At 39.2% G+C, this 16,145-nt stretch overlaps 1 protein-coding gene across 1 annotated transcript; it reads left to right on the forward strand.

Annotated features, from left to right (window-relative positions):
* Positions 1–593: 593 nt before the first annotated feature.
* On the forward strand, positions 594–11,943 carry RAB12 (RAB12, member RAS oncogene family; the record flags this gene model as incomplete). Its single annotated transcript, XM_010286243.1, has 5 exons — positions 594–652; positions 8,349–8,487; positions 9,017–9,106; positions 10,075–10,179; positions 10,706–11,943. Coding segments are annotated over 5 exons (507 nt in total), but the record flags the coding sequence as incomplete, so codon positions are not given.
* Between the last annotated feature and the right edge of the window lie 4,202 nt (positions 11,944–16,145).

Genomic DNA, 16,145 nt, shown 5'->3' on the forward strand with positions numbered 1-16,145 from the left:
AGGTATAAAAGGAATTTTAAAAGTCAAATACCCTCTCTAAATTTAAGCAGTTTGCTAATAAATATTTGCAGGAATTAAGAATGACAGTGCTGACAAACTTGTTCATAAACCAACCATAATTCCAGCACTTCTACTAAAGCACTTTACAGGTGTTAAGCATACAGCCTGGAAATCAAGATGTGTATTGTTCCCACTTTACAGACAGCAAAACTGATGTGGAGTGATTGGTTTTGCTCCGTGCCTCCAGGGCTTCTGTGCATGGAAGTAGAGCAGGCTTGTCCTTGACAGTCAAGGTGAATAAGGGAGAAACAAACATACTGTGCCTGTTCTACTGTTATGTTGGGTTTACCTGCTGCTGGAAGTGTTGCACAAAGTGGAAGGTTTATGTTGTGATGTTGCCAAATCGGATGGCTCGCAGACTATATAGCAGTGTCAAATCTCCATGATGTTCCTGAGGCGACCCATAGTGGTGCAAAACCTTCTGCTTGTTCAGAGTGTTACAAGTTGATTTAAAAAAAAAAAAAAGTAATTACACCCTCATTACTTTTGCTTCTTATTCCTCCTTTTCTGTTTACTGTATTTTATTTATAGGTGTTGATTTTAAAATCAAAACAGTAGAGCTAAGAGGAAAGAAAATTAGATTACAAATCTGGTAAGTAAAACAAATGTGCAACCAGCAGTATGTTTTAATTTTTATGTTCTAGCATGAATTAATATGCTTGTCTAATACTATTAACTGTTATAAGCTGGTTTAGCTCTTACACCATTCCTCCTCTCCTCCATTCCCACAAGACTTAAGCAAAACCAAATAGCTCTTAGATTTTTTTTTTCTTTTGAGCGTAAAGGAGGACAAGAAGAGATGAACTTAGAAATAGGACATGAATGTAATTACTGAAATGATAATGCATTACAGAGGTCTCAAGCCCCTTTTCCTAGAAGAATGATATCACCTACCCAAGAAATAGAATAGGAGTTCTACAAACAACAAAAGGTGACTGTGTTGAATACACTAGAGAAAGTACACTTTGGTTTTTTATTTTCTGGACTGTTTAAAATTGACCTTCATTGTAACAGCAATTATAAACCAACTGTGAAGTATTTTCTGAACTGTTTTCTAAAACTTGGTATAGGCAGTGCTGTTTCTTTGATGCTGTATTGAATAACTTTAAAGTGAAGGGCATTCAAAACTAAGTAAATTATATCCACTCTAAGCAGCACTGAGAAGTAAAATGATCCCATGCAAATAAGACTGTATACTTTAACTGGTACTGATGCCCTACTACAGAAAGCTCAAGATTTAAACTAAGCTTTTCCTTTCTGGAGTAGGTTACATGTTTCCTGATAATGGTTCTCCCATGTCAATGGTTAATACATTTTTTTTTATTGTTTCGACATTATTGAGCTTAAGAGCTCCTTTGCTTTGCGGAGTAGCACAATACATAAAAATTGTTATGAGAGAATAAACCAGCTGTGTTCTATACATTGATCTTATATACTACTATGTAGAAGCTTAGCTTTATTAACAGTGCGTGATGCTTAATTGGCATTCTAGTTAAACTGTTAAAGCTGCTAACAATCCATAGAGGGGAAAAAAAGCTCTAAATATACTCGTTACACTTTTGGGATATTCTGGTGGTTTCTCATTCTTAACTATGTGGATGCAGTAAATTCAGCTTACTAACTCCTCTTGGCAGGTCACCATCAACTCTGTTTGTCACACCATGTGTCTGTCTTGCTTCCCTCTGAGTTAACTGCTGCTTCGTCTTTGGTATCATCAATCACCTAACACTTGAATGTTAGTGGCATGTCTTCATCCATCACCTGTCCCTGTTTGGAACCCTATGACCACAAGGCTGGCAGTTGAGCCAGCAATTGTTAGCCAGCGTCTGCTGGAGCTGACAGAGGTAATAAAAAATTCTGATACGGAGATGCTACTGTACACCTGATATGAATTCTTGCTATGAAATGTGCTAAGCTTGTCACACAATTTCTTCATGTTGAATAAACACTTTATAGGAGACGTATCTTGTTGGAAAACAGATGTTTAAACCATTATTTTCCACATATTGAGAATATGCTGGTAGGATATAGGAAACTTTTAAAATTAGAAATTGATAGGTTGCTAAAATGTGACCATTACTTCTGTGTGAAGCCGTGTTAAAAGGTAGAGAAAACACAATGTAAAGAGATAATATTTTAAAATATGATAAAATCCATAAACACAACATCATGCTCCTAAGTGTCACTTTCTCTCCAACAGTGGCTATTAAAATGCTGTTCTTAACTGTTAAAACTGGCATACTTCTAATTTTTGGAAAAGCAATTAGATAAGCACTTCTTTTGCTAATTTATCCTGAATTACATTGTATATGTTGTTGGGCCTATTTATAGTTCTTATTATCATTGATTCACAGAATCATAGAATCATTTAGGTTGAAAAAGACCCTTAAGATCATATGTCCAGCCGTAAACCACTGTGAAGTCCACCACTAAACCATGTCCCTAAGCACCATGTCCACACGTCTTTTAAATACCTTCAGGGATGGTGACTCAACCACTTCCCTGGGCAGCCTGTTCCAATGCTTGACAACCCTTTTGGTGAAGAAATTTTTCCTAATATCCAGCCTAAACCTCCCCTGAAGCAACTTGAGGCCGTTTCCTCTCATCACTTGCTATTTGGGTGAAGGAACCGACACTCACCTTGCTACAGCTTCCTTTCAGGTAGTTGTAGAGAGCAATAAGGTCTCCCCTCCTTTTCTCCAGGCTAAACAACCTCAGTTCCCCCAGCTCCTAAATACCCTCAATTGTTAGATTAAAAGAGGAAAACAATTTACCAAGTCAAACACTTGGAAGTTTAGAAATACAGACTTAAGTTGCATATCTGATCCTAAGTCAGTCTCCTTTCACACCTACACAGAGACAGAATTAAAGTTACCTCATACATCTTGGTAGTCTTACGTGCAATGATTACAGTAACTTTATTACAAAAAACCTGTTTTATTTGGCGAACAGATAATTTCTAAAGCTTATGCTTATCTGTTTTCTTAAAATGACTAAGGTTACGTTTTGAAGCATCAAAGTTGTGGGTTTTTTTAGTCATTTGATGATTCTACTTCAAAAAACAAACAAAAAAAAAAGTTTAACTTTGGAGTTTTTTTGTGGTCACTTGATCTGTCTCTCCACTGACCGCTCTATCATCAGAGTGTTCTCCACAGAGCTGCACCACTTGAGTTTATAACAAAACAGCAGTGCTATGTTGAATATATCAAGCAATTAGGTATGCAAGACATCCTTTTGAAAGCAGCTTTCACACCTGCTGCTGTTAGTAGAGTGTTAGTAGAGCAGTATACAAATGGGACTTATTTCCTGTATTCCTTTCACAATGGGATACTGTGCCCTAAGGATCACAGAGGTGTCCACTCTCGCCTCTAGCTTACATGTTCCTATCTGGTCCCTGCTACCTCACAGTACCTCTTCCCCTATTTCCCTGACTTTCAGTCAGGAAACAACCTCCTGCTCCTTAGATTATGAAATGGTGGAGCAGCACTGGGGACACAGAGTAGCGTCCGTCGTTTCTATGCCACCTGGAACAACAGTAGTGCCCTTTGGGCTGCCAGAAGCAATAGATAAAGTCGTCTTCTGCCTTGCAGTTCTTGGCTGAAACAAACTCGTACGTTCTGTGAGAAGTAATGCACGCATGCAGCTCAGGCCGTGGGGTAAAGTAGCCAGAGCAACTGGGTAGCGTAAGTGTCCACGTGAATCAGTGCTTTTTCAAAGCTTGAAAACTAGACCAAATCATAGGAACCCCACTTTCACGCTTTGAAGCACAGGTGTGCCGGGAGTTGCTCGGCAGGACAGCAGGGTGCCTGAGGAGCCTGGGCACTTGGCTGAAGCAAGCGGCAGTCACTGCTGGCTTCCCCTCTGAAAGGACGTGGTTGCTGGAAGTGGTGCCCTGCCGCTGCACCCAGTTTCCTGCTGGGAAGCCAAAGGGCTTCTCTGGTATCTCCACAAGTTTAATGCCCAAGGAAACCAGACACCTGGCAGGCAAACAGTCTTGATTTGCTTACGAAGGTTTATTTATGTTTTATGGAGGAAAAAGCTCATCTTGACAAGTAGAATTAACCTCTAAAATGACTGAAAACGTATTTTAAAATATTGCCTGTAGGTTCTGTAAAAGCACAGAGCATGTGAAAGTGTTAAATTATTTATGTTTAAAAATATTTTCCTTTTTATTGCCACTTCACACCACCACTCATAAAAAAATTGATTTAACTTCAGAGCCAAAGACAGTTTTGAGTCTGTCCATGTGTTTGTTTCAAGCAACTGTTTTAGATAAACACAGAGAACATTTGTGTAAAATAAAAATTATCCAAACCTATTTTAATTAAGATCAACTGTATTTGTATTGTATTTTGTGCAGTCTGAAATAGTGAGAATATATGACAAGTCAACGCTTGAAAATGGGCTTTGTGTGTGTTTTTATTTGCTGTTGTTTGGTGTAATATTTGTTTGTATTCTTTGGAGTGATGTCTAGTTTCTGTTTTGGAACCAGAAAAACAGAGTCAAGCAGTGGGATTTTATTATTGCAGCTTATAGATGGTCCAGGAGTTATACACTGTATGTTTCTCATTACAATTTAGAAATACCAGTGTTTTTCCATTAGAACAATTTATTGGAAAAATCAATAAAAGAAAACTACTTTTAGCATTAAAAAAGGAGTAATCTGTTGTAGTTTTTTCAGTGATGCCAAATTATTGATCAAGTTGTAGTAATTTATTATTTGGATTTCTGGAGTTTGAATTAAATTGAACTGACTTATTCTATTATGGTGATTCTGACCAGAGCAAATATAGAGCCAGCAGCAGCTAGTATCACTTAGGAAATTCATGAAGTTGTATACTGTTAGCTCAGTTAAATAATGCTCATTTCCTTTTCCAGCTTTCCACTAGTGCTTCAACACCTATCCTTACTAAAATACTCCAGCTGCAGGAGTATAATGCATTGATGAAAACAGTGTAAGAAACTTAATTGCTCCAGCACTGCACATGAAAGGAAGGCATTCTAAATTGGATATGCTTTTAATATTGGCTCTGCATTAGGGGTTGTGATTTTTTCCTCAGTATTGGAAGAATTTCCTGTGCGTTTTCATGAGAAATGAGGTAGCACCTGGTAGAAGATGAGATTTTCCATGTGAAAGATCAACTTGATATTCTTCTCAAACTGCAGCTTATTTAGGTAGCTTTGGGTTGCATTCTAAACTTACTTATTGCAGAAATAGTTTTCCAATTTTCACCTTGCTGTTTGAAGGCTAGTACAATGCTAATGTAATGTTAAGAGACTGCAAATTTGGCGTATTTACTTCCACTTTTCAAAGGAAATAAGGATTAGAATATCATGCTTACAGTAAGAAACCTGTTGACTGGTTTCATTTAAACTCACAGCAGCGGTAGAGGCCTTGGTTTTGTGAAGTGTGGGGAAGTCAACGAGTTAAAGGCAAAGAAAATCAGCCATAATTCACTGTAACTAGCGTGACTGGCAGGTAGCAGTGGCCATCTGGCCATTTAATATATGTAGTGGGCAGCCAGGCTGTCCATGGGTGTGTTAAACTGGCCACAGTTCGTGATGTGTTTCAAATAGCCAGCAAGCCAGACTACAAGTTATGTGATAATTGGGTGAAGGACCTACACAAAGGGGAGTGCAGGACCTGAGGGAACAGCAGCCAAGAGGAGCAGCAGCCTGGGAATACTATAAACTTTTAAAGAGCCTGAGGGTGTTGTGGGGTGAGGAAGGGCTGATAGTACCAGGTAGACTTGGAGATACAACACTCAGCAGGCATGGGGAAATGTGGAGTTGGAGATAGCTGGAGCAGTAGAGTGTAATGTTGCGTTGTTGGCTCTGTTGCCTACCGCATGGCTTATCCAGTGTGTTGATGACTGTCTCCAGGGAGGGTAGTGGAACATTAACGTTTTTATTTCCCCTCTGTTTTTCTAATATATGAACTGAATGATCTGGTACCCTGGTAGGCCCTCTGTGATGGAGTTGCTCAAGGTCCTTAGCACTAACCTGAAGGCCCAGTCAGATGACTCTGAAATAACCCCTTTATTTCTGCGTTCCGGTAGGAGCACAGAAAAGAGGGGGAAGACAAGCCAGCAAAACAAAAAAAAGCAACTTTTTCCATTATTCTGGCCAAACCTAGAATTTGTGCATTTTTCCACACCAGGTATACCCTTCCACCTGCCATCTAGTTCTGCCTGCTCAGAATGATGGAACTAAAGGGATCCCATCCTTAATATGCTTGATCAGTAGGCTGGATTAACAGCAGATGGCAGGGACTGCTCTACAAGGTCATAATTCTGAGAAGTCTGTTCATAAGCACTAAAGCAATGTTATCCATATGTGGAAAATCAACGGTTCGTACTAGAATTTTTAATTTTTTCATGGAGTGAACGTCCAAAGGACCTTTCAAAAAATACATCTGACCATAGCAAAGAAATAATGGAAGAGAAAGTAGTGTTATTTGCTCTGAGTAATACTTAAGTATGTAATTTCAGCTGCCAGAACTTGTATTCCTTTAATAAAAATGCCTCATTAGTGATAAGAAAGCAACCATTTAACCATCTAAAACTGGTGTGAAATACTATTAGAGCTTGACCTTATTGAAACAGGGTACCTGTTTTCACCTTCTGTAGGGTCCCAAAGGGTTGTTTGAATGTAATTCTGAAGTGTTGAGTAGAGAATGGGATTTGAATAAAAATAAAATTAAAATGGATGTGATAGGAATTTGTTCTATTCTGCCCTGTATTGCAATGCCATTGGCTTGCACTGAAGCATTAGTCAATATTTTTCCACAGGCTATGAAGCCAAGGTTTCAAATCTTTTTCTAGTAGACACTGCGTTACCTTGTGAAATCACTAGCAAAGATTTGTTGCTATCAAGTACACTTGTGGCAATTTCAGGAAAAAGTGAAGTACTTCACTTTAAACCTTCTTAGCTGAAATTCTTAAAGATTTTGTGAAGAGCAAGATAGGTTTGTGGTAGTTTATTCTACTGCTTGTTGTGCGTAGACTTTAAAAGAATTAATTCTTCAGGACAATCAATGTGGCATTTTGTGAACATGACTTTTGTTTTGGCAACAAGTGTTTCAGGTCTCCATTGTTAATCTCATTCCCAAATTCATCCTCCTCCTCCTTCTGTCTAAAATGTGACTGTTGAAGAGAGTTCCTTTTGAACTATTGAGTCCCAACACACATGCACACCTTTCCCCCATCCACTCTTAATTTTGGTCCATCTTTTAACTTGCAGTAACAGTGAAATTTCAAAATTATCCATTGACTCTGGGGGCTGAACTCAAGCAGCAAATGCTTGATCGCTTTGCAGCACCATATAGTTTACTTTCCAGTTGTGATACCAGTCACATTTTAAGACTTAGGGTATGTACCAGCTATTTTTTAGTATAACTGCCAAAAATCTTCCATAAGCAGGCTTGATGATATGATTAAAAGCAGATCACAGGTTTTCATGGTTCAAGTAAAAAATAACCCTTCTGTCTCATGTACTTTGGAGTATAAGCCATCACTAGTACGAGCGACATGGTGTCATTGCTGGAAAATAGTCTCCAGTGTAAATGCACCCTGTGTGAAATACCTACAATGCTGAAAGTGAGATTGGAAATGTAATTTGAACACCTCAGATTAGTAGATGTAAGCATGAAAGCCAGGTACCTGCTTTCAATAGCTGTACCACATAGTAGTTTCTCACTCTTTTCATTCACTTCTGCTGGTAGCTTCTGCATGAGTTTTAGAACCATGGCTGAATTGCTGTGGTTGATCCAAAAAGGCTCTGAAAGCTCGAATCATAATGTTCAGTGCATTGCTGATTTTATAGTTGGGTGTCTGGCTGTGTTTGATAAGCATGTATCCATTTCTTTCTTAATTTTTTCAGGGCTATTAAAAAAAACAAAAACCAAACAAACACCCCCCCCACACACAAAACAAACAAACAAAACCAACAAAAAACCCAAACCAAACCAATTAACCCCAATAACACAAAACCAGCTTCATCTGCTGGTACATTTTCATTGGGCAGCTTCATTCTCAGACACATGTAGAACTGTTTGGTGGCCTTTCTTGGTGAAGTTAGTATGGGATAAGTAGTCCTGATATAAAAACTTTCTATGATTGAAAGTACTGCTCCATTTTTTTTGCCTGAAATTCACACATATAGAAGGAAATGTTCAATACAGAGCGTCTAATGAGTGTGGAGGTTTTTTAATTAAAATGTAAACAAAGTTATTCTCTACTTTGCATATTGTTGAAATATTTGTGCCAATGTTTGCTGCTGCTTCTTAGGGACACAGCAGGTCAGGAGAGATTCAACAGCATTACCTCAGCTTATTACAGAAGTGCCAAGGGAATTATTTTGGTGTATGATATCACCAAGAAGGAAACATTTGACGATTTACCAAAATGGATGAAAATGATTGATAAGGTAGGCCTTAAGTATTTTCTTTTTACATGTTTTTTTTTAAGAACAAAAAAATGCTCTCTAAGACATTTAACAGCATTGATATAGGATTATTAAAATAGTGCCAACTAGTTTTCACTGGATTCTTTTAGCCAGAATTTAACATTAATGTGTTTTTGTTGCAAAACAGTTGTCCATTCCTGCTTCCTTGAGCTAGAAGTGTCCCAGTTAGAAGCGTCGGTGGAAACCTGTAACATTATTCATTTACCTGTGCATTGAGGGAGGAAAAGTTTTATTTCCTGTCTATGAAATAAGGTCATTATGTTCATTCTTAGATAAACTAGAACAGCTAGTTCTCAAGTCATGTTTTGAAAATGGGATTTAAAAATTGAAGTTGAAAATTTTGGAAATAATGTTTGGGAAGAACATTTACATATAAACTGTGTAGGTGTGGTTCCTTTTTTAGTAGAGGAATTGCCCTTTTTTAATATTGTGTTTGCATTACAAAAATCTTATGTTTCTAGGTTTAGTTGATAAAATGTTTTAATTGCAGTATGCTTCAGAAGATGCAGAGCTTCTATTAGTTGGAAATAAACTGGACTGTGAAGTTGATCGAGAGATTACTCGACAGCAGGGAGAAAAGGTAAGAATAGGCCTAACCAAATTCTTAGTTACTGCTAGAAGCAAGACTGCTGTGGCATTGCTTATGGCTACTCTTGTTCAGACTGTTAGACCTAAGGAACATATTGAGAGTGGTGATGTTCTGTCAAAATCCATATGGTATTTACTTTTATAAAGCATGCAGTTATATGCGTTCCCGCTGAAGCAGTATGTCTTTGATCTAACAAAAGACGAAAGAGTAAACTATGAGTTGGCTTACTCTAACACAGTAGTACAGGGGATACTCCTTTTTGGGCTCTGGAAGAGGATATGGTGAAGCCTTGAATCATGAATGGAGATGCCTCTACTCAGGTCATCTTTGTGAGCCTTCTTCCAGACATTGGCTCTTCAGTAGTATTTTAGGATAGGCAACAACCCTGCTTGATTACTTAGCTAAACTTTGTTTTCATGTTTCTTTTGTTCCCTTCCTATTCCAAAAGCGGTAAGGAACCTGACAAGAGAATATGTTTTAGCATGGCACTCACAGAACTGTCCTGATCAGACTCTGTCAGTATGGACATACACAAACCTTTTCCTTCAGCTTCCTGTTTGGAAGTGTGCATTTTCTGTTAGAGAGTCAAGGCTAATTCTTACATCTGTACTTCCCTTTTCTGCATTGTAATAATGAGGTTGAGATTACTTAACTCTTCTGAAAAGTTCTTACTTTTTGGCAATTTACAGCAATCCATGTCAACTGAAGACATTAATTTCTCAGATTTAAGTCTGTAAAAATCCAGCACGCTTTTCTAGTAAACTAATTTTAGGTGAAAATTGGCTATATGTAGCAATATTTGTTGTACCTTGGAGATTGAGAATTATGGAGTTAGACTTCAGTCACAGATTTGGGGAAAGTTGTGGGGTTTTGTAAAGGTTTTGTGAGCAGTCTGTATTTGCTGTTTGTTGCTGTTTGTGCGTATCTTCATGTAGTTATTTTCTTTTCTCTTCCATCAGTTTGCACAGCAAATAACTGGTATGCGGTTCTGTGAAGCAAGTGCCAAGGATAATTTTAATGTGGATGAAATATTTCTAAAACTTGTTGATGACATTCTGAAAAAGGTAAACTATTCAGGTGGTAGTTCCTCTGACCACATAAATGGTCAATGTTTAAATAACGAGTGCAGGTACTTGTTGGGAGAACATAGAGGGCAAGTGCACAGATTCAGGTGAAGTTTTTGGTTAATATGTAGTGGGCATGATGTAGCTCACAGACTCTGCTGAACACTTCAGTTAATAAATACTGTTAATAAATACTGCTGTTGAATTTGGTAAACATCTGCTCCTATTTGCTATACTTCCTCTTTCCTATAACTTCCCTATGTATCAGCAGCCGACTGTACATTTGCCTGCTTTCATTTGCAGGCAGTTCTGTTGTGATTTGTTGTAACTGGTTTAGGAAGTGGCTTTATTTTGGAAATGTCTTGTAAAAAGAAATCCTTAACACAACTTACTCAAATGTAGTTCACTAATAAGAAGCAAAAGACCCTTAAATTGAGGCTTTGGCTGACAGTGACTCTTGAAACGAGCTCTTTGTGCTGAGTTCTATGCAGATGACTGTTTACAGGTGATTTTTCTTTTCTTTAAGATGCCACTGGATGTTATAAGAAATGAGTTGTCCAACAGTATCCTGTCCCTGCAACCAGAGCCAGAAATCCCACCAGAACTGCCTCCTCCAAGGCCACATGTCCGTTGCTGTTGACTTGTTACTCCATACAGAGTGAAAAATAGGAGCAGGAGGGTGAAGAAAGTATCTGTACTACTCTGCACTACAATCATTTGGCAGTTTCTTGTTGCACTTTGTTATTCAAGTCAGAGCTACACACTAACTTGTAAATATGCAAATATGCAATCCTATGTAGGATTCAGCTATAACATTTAATTATTACCCCTCTCCCTCACAATGATGTTTCATTCATTGCCCCAGTGTTATAAATACTGTACAGTCGGTGGGGGTTTACCACGCTTCCAGTCGAGGAGGAGGAGAAATTAAATCTATACCTATCTTGATATAAATGTTGTAATAGTTCTTTGTTATTATAAACAGGCAGGCAGAAGCTCTTCTGATATGAAGATAAGTATATGGTGCTTTGCTAACTATTTTAAAGACAAATTTTTTAAAAACAGAAGACTTTATGTACAAAGCTTCCATAATCAGCATTATGTTTCCTTTTAATGTAGTGAAAACATTTTCAGCTGTAGCATCCTCTGCTGACTGGATTTATTGAAAAGCTAAGTTTAATTTTGGGCAGTCTTTTATTTATTTTGTTTAATGCTGCACCCTTTCTTTGTGTGCCAAGACATCACATCTGGTGCAGATCTAAGATTGCACTCTGAAATAGTATATATAATTTTCTGCGTAAGCATAAACTTGGTTGCAAGAATCATTAAGTTTCAATAAAAGAATGGAAATATATTCGAAATCTAAAAGAAGGTATAAAAAGCAATGCTGCTGTCCTAGACAAATTCTTTAAAAAAAAAAAAAAAGATGATACATTTTCCTGTGTTAAGGAATATATATGTGTATTTGTCTGGACATCTGTAGGGTTGGGGGGAAGGGAACCTAAGGTAAAATTATTTTCGTTCCTAATGGTGGAAATTATTCCCATCAAGCAAATACTGTGTTAGGTTTTTGTCTGATAATGAATTTGTGAATTATATCTTTGGTATATCTTTTATTAAAATGCACTGTTTAGTTTAGCTGTGGTAAATCAGTAGTTACATATTTGAATAACTTGGTGTGTCCTGAATGTTGTGGTATTGAAAAACATTGTGGTCTTTCTAAACTAATGAAGTGCAAATAAAATTTTGTATTTATGAATGACAGTGGAACTGCACCTGTTATTAGAATGGCAAGTATCAAATGATGGGTAAAAGGTAGAATCAGGAATATGGAACAACATTTGTTTTAATTTTGTTATGATTTAATGTTCAGTTTGATAGTTCCTTTAGGTGTAGTTAGAAGAGCAGCAGACATTAGTTGTTCACCTTGATCACTGCTCTGTTGGGAGAGCAGCTGATGACCTGGCCCAGGTGATATCTTCAAATAGCATGTGACTGCTTGTCATGCTGTCTTGGCAGGTGGTCACCAAACTATTAATTACACTGGCAACACAAGTGTGAACCAGTCTTTTTCACACTACAGCTTCTCTACTTCTCATTCTCTGGTGCTGGAACCCATTTTGTCACTTTTGCCACTCTTCTAGCCAGAACACTGACACTGACCAGTAAGGTATACCACTGACTTAAACAACTTCTCTGTTTTTAGGAAGGGAAAAACACACAACAAAATGTTAACATTAAAAACAAAACAAAACAAAACTAAAAATAAAAAATGAGCCCTTATTTCACTGAGCAAGCTCTGACATGCTAAATACAATACCATGCAGGTCTTTAGCACACCTGGATTTCAACTGACAAATTAAGGAAGCATGGTTGATGTTTGTGCTTATGTCTTCTGCCACCTTGTGCCTAAATGGTTTGCTTTTTTACATAGTAAACTTACGGTTTACTATCATATTGGTAAGATAAAATCAATTTCTAAAGCACTTGTAGGATTTCTCATGGTACTGTGGGCAATAGCAAGGAAAGAAAAATTATGGAAAATGGGTTTTAACTTGACAGCCATTTTATTTTAGCTGATTTGTTTTTCTTTGTACTTAGAAATTTGTGATTTTTTTTCCTGCAGTTTTGAATTTAATAAAAATTAAGAAATTTGACTTAGATAAACTTTCTTTTTGTAATTCTGTGCTCTTTGTATATAGGTAGCTTGGGATCCCAGTCTCTTGTACCAAAAATTAAAAATTACTGCATTTGAGAAAGACTTATTTATGTAAGAGTGCTTTAATGTGTTTGATTATTCATTGGAAATCATAAAAAGTTCAGGAAACCTGTTTGCTTTGCATCCGTTATACTATGAGTCCAAAAAGGGTTTTGTCTCCTAATTTTATCTCTGCAACTTTTATGAGAGTCAAAAAAAAGTTCATTTATGTCCTTGTTCTACCTAGCAGGCCTTTGTAGTGTGGTGCGGAAAGATGGATGGGGAAAAAAAGTTATTCTTGCTTTCTCCTATGGAAGTTCAACAGGCAGCCCAACCCTCATTGACATCTAATGGACTGTTTGAGTGGTCTGCACAACCATTGAGAGATCACAGGGTGAAAAAAAGGGAAGATGTGCACTAGCTGCAGCTAACTTGTGTTAGCAGATGGCTGCTTTAGGAGCCCTGGTTAAGGGTAGCGCATTTCCCACTCTTCAGGGTGTGTGAGGGGATTGTTTCCTTCTAATACCGAACACAACATGCTTTATCACTAACCTCATCAGATGCTGCCAAGGTCTTCTAGTCCCTGGCAGTTTCTTCCTGCTGGAGAAGATACACAGGTGTGTCTTTTGACAAGCAAGCATGGCAAACAGAAATCACAGGAGTGTCAGAAATAGGATAGTGAATCTATCTATTCCAAAGCAGTGGTGCTTTCTTGACTTTCATGAAATAATGGTAGCTAGATCGTGGCCATTGAACAGTGGTTTGCCACTGATTTAAGTGTGGTTGGGATTTAATCCATGAAGTTCCTGAAGTTGCACAATTTCTGTGGTTTATCTGGTTAGCACTTTATCTTGTAGCAAAACCAAAGTTCATATCTATCAAAAGACAGATAAAATATTTGATTGTGTCCATAAAGTTTTAGATCTGCTATAATAGACATTCAACCAGTGGGTTGAGTTAGCAGATCATTTTTTCATAGGTAAACAGAAGAAAAGGAGGAAGACTGGTAATTTCTCTTTTGTTCAATACTGAGTCGTGATATGGAAAAAGATGAAAACCACTGGCTTACCAGGACATCTTGAATTATGCACTGTTTTGTTGTGTGCGCGAAAGGAATAGTGACAGTCACATCTTGCTTTCACCAGGTGTTCTGCTCCTTCAGGGCAGAGATGCACCACTAATGTCAACATTTGGTACTTCTGACAAAGGAGGACAAGAACAAGGTGGGAAAAAAGACAGGAAGTTAAAAGCCAGGATACGGTGACTTGCTAAAGCAAATTTAGGGCTACGTGTTTGTGTCCTTGCTGGAGATTTCAGCATTGCCTCATTTTTAGAATCATAGAATTGTTTAGATTGGAAAAGATCTTTAAGATCCCCGAGTACAACTGTAAACCCAACACTGTGAAGTCCAACACTAAACCATGTCCCTGAGCACCATGTCCACATGTCTTTTAAATATGTCCAGGAGTGGTGACTCAGCTGCTTCCCTGGGCAGCCTGTTCCAATGCTTGACAACCCTTCTGGTGAAGAAATTTTTTCTAATACCCAATTTAAACCTCCTGTGATGCAACTTGAGGCCATTCCTCTCTTCCTGTCATTTGCTATGTGATACTCAGAAGAGACTGACACTCACCTCGCTACAACCTCCTTTCAGGTAGTTGTAGAGAGCAATAAGGCCTTCCCTCAGCCTCTTCTTCTCCAGACTGAAAAACCCCAGTTATCTCAGCTGCTCCTGGTATAGACTTGTTCTCCAGACTCCTCACCAGCTTCGTTGCCCTTCTTTGAACGTGCTCTAGCATGTCAGTATCTTGGAGTGAGGGGCCCAAACTGAATACAATATTCAAAGATGCGGCCTCACCAGTGCCGAGTACAGGGGCACAATCACTTCCCTACTCCTGCTGGCCACACTATTCTTCATACAGGCCAGGATGCTCTTGGCCACCTGGGCACACACTGCCGGCTCATATTCAGCCACCTGTCAACCAACATCCCCAGGTCCTTTTCTGCTGGGCAGCTCTCCAGCCACTCTACCCCAAGCCTGTAGCGTTGCATGGGGTTGTGACCCAACAACAACCTATGTGACCTGGTACTTAGCTCTGTTGAACCTCATACAACTGGCCTCAGCCCATCAATCCAGCCTGTCCAGATCCCTCTGTAGAGCCCTCTTACCCTCAAGCAGAAAAACACTCCTGCCCAACTTGGTGTCATCTCCACACTTATTGCGGGTGCAGTCAATCCCCTCATCCAGACCACTGATACATTAAACAGAACTGGCCCCAACACTGAGCCCTGGGGAACATCACTTGTGACCGGCCACCAGCTGGATTTAACTCCATTCACCACAACTCTCTGGGCCCAGCCATCCAGCCAGTTTTTTTTACCCAGCAAATAGTGCACTCGTCGAAGCCGTGAGCAGCCAGTTTCTCCAGGAGAACGGTGTGGGAGATGGTGTCAAAGGCTTTACTAAAGTCCGGGTAGACAACATCCACAGCCTTTCCCTCATCCATTAGGTGTGTGTCCCCTGGTCATAGAAGGAGATCAGGTTGGTCAAACAGGACCTGCCTTTCATATATCCATGCCAACTGGGCCTGATCACCTGGTTGTCCTGCGTGTTCCGTGTGATGACACTCAAGATGAACTGGTCCATAGCCTTCCCCAGCACCAAGGTCAGACTGACAGGCCTGTAGTTCCTTGGATCCTTCTTCCTGCCCTTCTTGTAAATGGGCATCACATTTGCTAACCTCCAGTCAACTTGGACCTTCCCAGTTAGCCAGGACTGCTGATAAATGATGGAAAGTGCCTTGGTGAGCACTGCCTCCAGCTCCCTCGGTACCCTTGGGTGGATCCCATCTGGCCCCATAGACTTGTGTGTGTCTAAGTTGTGTAGCAGGTCGCTCACCATTTCCCCTTGGATTATGGAGGCTTCATTCTGCTCCCCATCCCTGTCTTCCAGCTCAGGGGGCTGGGTACCTGGAGAACAACTGGTCTCAATATTGAAGACTGAGCCAATAGCTGGATTAGGTTGTAATTGGTCTTTGGCCCTTCTAATTTTCTCCCTGCATAACGTCACAACATCCTTGTAGTCCTCCTGAGTTGCCTTCCCCTTCTTCCCAAGGTTATAAACTCTTTTTTTGTTCCTGAGTTCCAGCCAAAGCTCTCTATTCAGACAGGCCAGTCTTCTTCCCTGGCAGCTCGTCTTACGTCACATGGGGACAGCCCGCTCCTGCACCTTTAAGGTTTCCTTCTTGAACAATGTCCAGCCTTCCTG

Source organism: Phaethon lepturus, unplaced genomic scaffold (assembly GCF_000687285.1).
Source record: "Phaethon lepturus isolate BGI_N335 unplaced genomic scaffold, ASM68728v1 scaffold1014, whole genome shotgun sequence".
Taxonomy (NCBI): domain Eukaryota; kingdom Metazoa; phylum Chordata; class Aves; order Phaethontiformes; family Phaethontidae; genus Phaethon; species Phaethon lepturus.